General features: G+C 57.0%; 1 protein-coding gene across 1 annotated transcript in view; it reads right to left on the bottom strand.

Moving 5' to 3' along the window:
• ETH_00027145 (uncharacterized protein) overlaps positions 1-6,653 on the bottom strand; it is a gene marked incomplete at both ends in the record, with an annotated part of 10,327 nt that extends 3,674 nt beyond the window's left edge. The window contains 7 exons of the mRNA XM_013373128.1: positions 534-721; positions 1,055-1,147; positions 2,136-2,249; positions 2,580-2,658; positions 2,926-2,995; positions 3,288-5,792; positions 6,182-6,653. Coding sequence (XP_013228582.1) covers positions 534-721; positions 1,055-1,147; positions 2,136-2,249; positions 2,580-2,658; positions 2,926-2,995; positions 3,288-5,792; positions 6,182-6,653 — 3,521 coding nt within the window. The remainder of the gene's footprint in view (positions 1-533; positions 722-1,054; positions 1,148-2,135; positions 2,250-2,579; positions 2,659-2,925; positions 2,996-3,287; positions 5,793-6,181) is intronic.
• Positions 6,654-7,781: the final 1,128 nt, after the last annotated feature.

Genomic DNA, 7,781 nt, shown 5'->3' with positions numbered 1-7,781 from the left:
GAAAGGCACAGAAACAGCAGTAACATGCAAAAATCAGCAGCAGCAGCAGCAGCAGCAGCAGCATGCAACCAGCAGCAGCAGCAGCAGCAGCAGCAGCAGTTGCTGCTGCTCCTTCAGTGGGCAGACCTTCGTCTCTGCCGCTGCGCTGGATTTCTTTGGCTTCGCCGTCGCCGAGAGAAAGGCAAAAGGCAGCGGAGCCGCGGGACCTCTGCAGCAGCAGCAGCAGCAGCAGCAACAGCAGCAGCGTAGATGGGGCGGAGGCAGCAGCAGAAGCGTCAAGCGCAAAATATCTCTTTTTCTTTCTAAAAAAAAGAAAAAGAGATATTTTGAAAATGAATAAAAAGAATAAAACCCTTAAAGAAGATATGCATTAGAGGGTGTGCAGCAGCAAAAGCAGCAGCAGACAAACTTGGCCTAGCGAGGAGCCAGCGCACAAAACGCTGCCGCAGCAGCGACAGCAGCAGCAGCTGCTGCTGTTGCTGCTGCTGCTGCAGCAGCCAAATTCCACGCGAGTCCTTTTGTGTCCGCCTTACACGTGAAAGGGAAAGCCGCTGCTGCTCCTCTTGCTGCTGCTGTTGCTGCTGCTGCACGCTGCTGGGAACGCGTATAATGCCCGCGAACTTCGAAGCCGTGGCTCTCCCTCTCTGCTGCTGCTGCTGCTGCTGCTGCTGCTCATACATCCACGGGGGACTAAGTGCAAGGGGCCGGCTGAGGCTGACGCCTGCAGCAGAGCCAAACGCTCAAGGCCTCGGCGTGTTCATTATGTAGCAGCAGCAGCAGCAGCAGCAGCAGCAGCAGCAGAAGCAGTAGCAACGGCAGAAGCAGCAGTGGCAGCAGAAGCAGCAGCAGTTACAACTGCAGCAAAAAAAAATAGTGTCAACAGCAGCAGCAATGGCAACAGCAGATGCCTCTTCAGCAGCATAGCCAGAAGCCGCCGCCGATGCAGCAGCAGCAGCAGCAACAGCAACAGCGGCAACAACAGCAGCAGGAACAGCAGCAGCAATAGCAGCAGCAGCAGCAAGAGCAGCAGCAGCAACAGCAAAATGAAACGGACACAGTTTGTCGTCGTTGGAGACAGAGAAGAAGCTGCCGATGGGCAGCAGACGACAGCCAAATCCGCAGTCCAGAACACAGCAAAACTGAACACCTGAATAGCAGCAGCAGCAGCAAAAGCAGCAGCAGCAGCAGCAACAGCAGCAGCAGCAGAAGCACTGTTGGCGGAGAACTATCAGAACCTGCTGCTGCCGCCACTGCAGCTGTCAAAGAGTCCTCAACTCGCCCGATAAGCAGCTCTCGTTGCAGCAGCAGCAGCAGCAACGGCGTTGGCAGCAGTAGCACTAGCAGCAGCAGCAGTAGCAAGAGTAGCACTAGCAACAGCAGCGTTAGCATCAGCACCAACAGTAGCAGCAGCAATAGCAGCAGCAGCAACAGCAGCAGCGACAAAAGCAGCAGCTGCTGCAGCAGCAGCTGAAGCAGCAAAAGCAGCAACAACAGCAACAGCAGTAACAGCAGCAGCACCAGCCAAAGCAACAACAGCAACAGCAGCAACAGCAACAGCAGCAGCAGCAGCCACAGCAGCAGCCACAGCAACAGCAGCAACAACAGCAACAGCAGCCACAGCACCAGCAGCAGCAGCTGCTGCTGCTGTTGCTGCACCAGCAGCCACAGCACCAGCAGCAATAGCAGTAGCGGCAACAGCAGCAGAAGCAGCAGCAGCAGCAGCAACAGCAGAGACTGGCCTTCTGGCAAGGAATTGATGAGGGAACGGAGAGCAGCAGAAGAGATAAACCGAACTCCTTGCCAATCTTTGAAGTCGGAAGGCAGCAGCGCCATGATGTGTGGCTGCAGCAGCACAGCAGCAGCAGCAGCAGCAGCAAACAGCAGCGCCGCAGCAGCAGCAAACAGCAGAAGCGCAGTAGCAGCTCTTGCAGCAGCAGGCCGCGGCACACCAGCTGCAGCAGCACCCTAGCACCAAGCAGCGAGGCGCCGGCAACAGCAGCAGCAGCAGCAACGGCAGCAGCAGCAGCAACAGCAGCAGCAGCAGCAACAGCAGCAGCAGCAGCAATAGCAGCAGCAGCAGCAACAGCAGCAGCAGCAAATAGGAAAGTTAGGGAGCAGCCATGGGGTGTACTTACAGTGCAGGGGCCCTCCAGCTGCTCAGCAGCAACCAAGCAGCTGCTGCAGCCGGAAAAGAACAGCAGCAGCACATCTCCTGCTGCTGCGTCCTCCACCAGCCACTGCAGTCCCCGCTGCAGCCACAGCAGCAGCAAACAGACTGGCGCATTCGTTTCACAGCTGCACCAGCAGCAGCAGCAGCAGCAGTAGTAGCAGCAGCAGCAGCAGTAGCAGTAGCAGTAGCAGTAGCAGTAGCAGCAGCAGCCGTAGCAGTAGCAGTAGCAGCAGCAGCAGCAGCTGCTGCTGCTGCTGTAGAAAGAACAGTTTTGAGCAAAGCAGCCAACTCTCGAATGGGTTGCATGGATTTACAACGAGCTGCAGCCGCAAACTTGCTATAAAAACAGCAGCAGCAGCAGCAGCAGCTTGTCTCACTTGAAGCAGCAGCAGCAGCAACAGCAGCTCACCATAATGTTTTCGTAGGTCGGAGGATGAGAAGAGACTGCGTAGTTACGGATAAGGTGGGGTTCAGCATCACATAGGGTCCTGTATTAGCAGCAGCAGCAGCAGCAGCAGCAGCAGCAGCAGGAGGATTAGCAGCAGCAGCAGCAGCAACCCTAGCAACCCTAGCGGCAGCAGAGTGAGGTAAGAGGCTTCCGGCAAGTCTGCTGTTCGTCTTGCTGCTGCGCCTGCACGATGGAACGCTTTCTACAGTTGCTGCTGCCGCTGCTGCTCTTGACGTCATTGCTGCTGCTATTCTGTGCTGCTGCTACTGCTGCTGCTGCTTCTGCTGCTGCTGGTGCTGCTGCTGACCGGACTTCTGTAAAGCCAAGATGCTCAGAGGCAATCGAAGCCCAACGCCGTGCGTCTGCTGCAGCTCCCTCTGAGGCAGCACACAAGTGCAGAGCAGCTGCAGCAGCGGCAGCAGTTGTAGCAGCAGCAGCAGTTGCAGCAGCAGCAGCATTTGTAACTGCTGCTGCCGCAGCAGCTGTGGCACGAAAGCTGCAGCAGAAGCCTTAGCTGCCGCACACGGCCAAATGCCGTACCACTCACTGCAGCTACTGACGGCAGCAACTACAGCAGCAGCAGCAACTGCAGCAGCAGCAGTATTTGCGGCAGCTGCTGCTGCAGCTGCAGCAGCAACTGCAGCAGCTGCGGCTGCAGCAGCAGCTTACTAAGCGTGCAGAATGTTCCCTCGTAAAGACACCCTATACACAACGCCCTTCTGCGCTGCCCCCGCGGCACTGTGGGCCCCCCTCTGCTGCTGCTGCTGCTGCTGCTGCTTTTGCTGCTTCTGAAGGATGTTTGGAGGCCCCTAGCTGCTGCTGCACCTGGCAGCAAAGCGCCAGAGGCAGCAGACAAATGCGAAGTGCTCGGGGCCCCTGAAGGGGTCCCCAGGCGGGCCTCAAGAGGGGCCCCAATAGGGGCCCCCAGAGGGGCCCCCACAGGGGCCCCCACAGGGCACCCCACGGGGGCCCCCAAGGGGGCCCCCACAGGGGCCCCCAAAGGGGCCCCCAAGGGGGGCCCCAAGAAACAGTAACGAGGGGCCCTCTGTGAGGCCTCTTGCTGCTGCGTTGAGGGGAATACTCGCCAATGGTTTTGCGTGGGTTGCGGCGGCTGCTGCTGCTGCTGTCCCTGCTGCTGCCGCTGCTGCTGACTGAAATGTCGCTGCTGCTGTTGCTGCTGCTGCTGAAGCAGCTGGTGCACGTACAGCTGAAAGGGCCCCGGGTGCTGCAGCGGCGCCACTGGGGCCCCGAGCATCCGTGGTGAGTTTGCTGCTGCAGCAAAGAGAGAAGGCGCCTGCAGTTGCTGCTGCTGCTGCTGCTGCTGCTGTTGCTGCTGTTGCTGTACTGCGGCTGCCGTCCATTTTGCTGCCACTGCCTCCCAGCCAGTGAAGCTGTTGTGGTCCAGTTGTTGATGTGCCTCTGGTGCCTCTGCTGTTGCTGCTGCAACTTCAGCTGCTGCTGCTTTTTCAGCTGCCACTGCTGCTGCTGCTGCTGCTGCTGCGCCTGATACCGCTTCTTTGACTTTATTTTCTCCAAATATGTCGCAGCCGTTAAGAAACTGTGTTGTGCTGATTTGCTGCGGCTTTGCTGCAGGTGCTGCTGCTGCTGCTGTGGTTGTGCGCTGCTGCAGCTGCTGCAGCAAGTGACCAGAGCAGCCATTGGTGATGTCAGATGGCGTAAGTTCCTGCTGCTGCTGCTGCTGCTGTTCCGCTGCGGCCGCTACAGCAGCAGCGCAGTAAGAGGCATTCCACAGAGCCTCTTCTGGTGCTGCTAAACGTTTCCAGCTGCTTTTGCTGCTGCTGGTGCTGCTGCTGCTGCAGTCCCAGCAAAAGTCTTTTACGCTGTTTTGCGTCGGTGGAGGTCGCGGCTTCCCATTGTGTCCCTCTGCTGCTGCTGCTGCTGCAGCAGCAGCAGCTGCTGCGGCTGCTGCAGTGTTTGAAATTTTGGAGCATTTCCCATTTGATAAGGCAGAGGCCTCCTCATCCAAGGGGCCCAACAGGCCAAAATTTGCGCTGCCTCTTTGTGCGACGCGAGATGGAGGTGCTGCTGCTGCTGCTGCTGCTGCTGCTGCTGCCTTTGCTGCTGTAGGGGAACCCAAAGAAAGACTGGAAGGAAAAAATTCTCCTACAGCATTTTCTTTAGGGTCATAGCAGCAGCAGTTGAGAGCATTCGCGTCGGCAGTTTTCCGTAGCATATGCTGCTGCTGCTGCTGCTGTTGCTGCTGCTGTTGCTGCTGCGGCTGCTGCTGCGGCTGCTGCTGCCGTTTCTCCGCTATCGCTGGTTGCTTTTCAGTCCGTGTCGTGCCTAGTTTTGCTGCAGCTTCTGCAGCTCTGCTTTTTAACTCGTGTTTTGCTCCTGCAGTTGCTGCTGCAGTTGCTGCTGCAGTTGCTGCTGCAGTTGCTGCTGCAGTTGCTGCTGTTGGCAGCAGCATCGCTTTGCCAGCTCTGGGGGCCCCCCTTTCTGCAGGGCGACTCTCTCTGTGTGGGGCCCCACAGGGGGGCCCCCAGGTACTTTTATTAAAGTTTTCACTTGCTGTTAGGTGTCTAGACACCCTAAAGTCCTCACTTAGCTTTGCTGCCATTCTGCTGTTGTTGCTGCTGCTGCTGCGGCTGGTGCTGTTGCGGTTTCTGGTACCGTTGCTGCTGCTTTCGCTGCTGTGGCTGTGTCTGCGTCTGCTGCTGCTGCTGCTGCTGCTGCCGCTGCCGCTATGCCATCTTAGGCTGGAGGCAGTCTGATGTGGTATTGGCTCTGTAGCAGCAGTAGCTGGTGCTGCTGCTACAGCTGCTGCTGCTGACGGCAGCGGCAGCGCAGCAGCTGCTGCACCAGAAGCAGCATCGTTTTCTGACACAGCAAAAGGCACTAGCAAGCCGGGTTCCTGCCGGCTGCTGCTGGCGTTGCGGCTGCCGCTGCTGTCGTTGCTGCTGCTGCTGCTGCTGCTGCTGCTCTTGCTGCTACTGCTTCTCTTGCTGCTGTTGCAGTTTCTGCTGCCCTTGCCTGAATCAAGATCATGCTTTTGGCATGAGGAGCCACGTCGATGATTAATAGAGTGGCTGCTGCTTCTGCTGCTTCTGCTGCTCCTGCTGCTTCTGCTGCTCCTGCTGCTGCTGTCAATGCTGCTGCATCTGTTGCCGTTGTCCGCAGCTCCTGTGGAGGTTCTGCTGCTGCTGGGCAGCGCTGAAAAGACACAAACCCTCGATGTTTTATACCCTTGCTGCTTGAGGAGCAGCAGCTGCAGCAGCAGCCGCAGCAGCAGCTGCACCAGTCCCAATAGCAGCAGCCACAGCAGCAGCAGCAGCAGCAACGAAGACAGCAGCAGCAGCAGCAACGAAGACAGCAGCAGCACCGACAGCAGCAACGACAGCGGCAAAAGCAGCAGCAGCGTCGGCAATAGAAGCGCCGCTGCAGCAGCAGAACGGATGCAGTGGCAGCAGGCACATGACAAAAAAGTGCTGCAGCAAAAAGCCGTCACCGAAGCAGCAAAGCAACAGCAAAGCAGCAGCAAAGCAGCAGCAAACAGCAGCACAGCAGCAGCAGCGCAGAAGCGTGACTCTAATTTGTCCTACTTTTAGAGGCAGCTAATCCAGTTTGCATTTTGCTGGGCTCATTCTTTTCCTGTCCTGTGTGCTTCGCGTGCTGCTGCGGTTGCTGCTGCTGTTCCTGCTGCTGCTGCAACTGTTGCTGCTGCCGCTGCTGTTGCTCGTCGGTTTGCAAGTGTTGCAGCTTCTGTTGTTTTGGGTGGCCCCGCCGCTGCTGCAGCAGCCGCTGCAGCGGCAGCTGCTGCTGCTTCTGCAGCAGCTGCTGCTTCTGCGGCCGCTTCAAGGCCCTTTCACCTGTTCCCTGCAAACGCATTAGAAACGCCAAGCCTCTATTGGTAGAAGCTGCTGCTGCAGCTGCAGCTGGTGCTGCAGCAGCTGCTGCTCCAGCTGTCGCTGCAGCTGCAGCTGCTGCTGCTGCTGCTGGCTTAGTCCAGCTCCCTCCCTCGGTCTCTGGTGGCACGGCCAACGGATCTGTTCCTTTTGGAGGCTTCAGTATCATAGTTGCTGCTGCTGTCACTGCTGCAGCAGCAGCAGCTGCTGCTGCTGCTGCTACGGTCTCGCTGCCGTCTCGCCTTCTGCAGAGGCAGAAAGTGGCCCAGCTTCGCTTCAATGCCCCCTCATTCGTTTCTCCTGCAGCAGCAGCAGGGGCGGAAGCAGCAGCAGCAGCAGCGGCGAAAGAAGCAGCAGCAGCAGCAGCCGCTTCTGGTGTCTGCAGCAGCAGCTGTATCTCACTGCATTCTTTCCCCTGCTTGGGAGCCCATAGGGGCCCCTTTCAAGAGCCCCTGGGCCTCTAAAGAAGAATAAAAGACAGCCAAAGGGCCCTTGTGTTGTTTATAAGTTTGTTAATTGTCTTTAAAGGCTGCATGCGGCTGCAGCAGGAAGAGGCGGTCCCGTTGGTCCCCCGAGGAAGGTCACCTGCAGTGGCAGCGGGGGTTCTGCGGTGTCTGTACACTCGGAACTGTTCTTAAATGGATTTACTGATTTAAATTGCAACTCTTTTCGCCATTTAATTCCCTGAAAAGAGTCTTAAGCGGGGTAAAGCTGCGGCGCAGCGCAGCCCAGTGCACACAGAAGGGGCTGACCGGCAGCGCCGTCGGCTGCAGCGGCCCCACATGCTCTGGCTGTGAGCCATTCGGCGCTGCGTCCCACGAATAAACAATTAATTTAGTGTTTTGGATTTAGTTTGAATATTCAAAAACATTTGGAAAAAGAGGAGATGAGGCGGAACCTGGTTATCCCGCTGGAGCGGCTCGGGGCTCCACCGCTAGCCTGAACTGCCATAGACACCCACTGCGCAGTTTGCTGCAGCTAAGCAGCAACTTAAGAGCTTTTTTGAACTCCTAATGAGTAGTTTGCTCTTTTTGTAATGTTTGAGACTCAAGTGTGCACGAATTTTCGTGCGGACATGTGGGCTTGCCGGCCTCTTAGCCTGCACGGCCTGACTTTGAAGCTCTTTAGAGCTTAGTAGATTCTGCAACTTTAAGCTAACTCGCTTTACTAAATACTTTTTTCTTTTTCTTTTTTAAACTTAATCTCCTGTGGAGAAAGGCAAGCTAGTGGTGGCTTCTGAAAGCTCAATTGCCGGCCTTTAGGCATTTGTTCTCTGGCAGCTTCGACAGATTTGTTC

This window comes from Eimeria tenella, genomic scaffold (assembly GCF_000499545.2).
Source record: "Eimeria tenella Houghton genomic scaffold, Eth_scaff12, whole genome shotgun sequence".
In the NCBI taxonomy this organism is placed as follows: Eukaryota; Apicomplexa; class Conoidasida; order Eucoccidiorida; family Eimeriidae; genus Eimeria; species Eimeria tenella.
The sequence above is the reverse complement of the archived record's forward strand: the minus strand, read 5'-3'. Positions and strand labels throughout refer to the sequence as shown.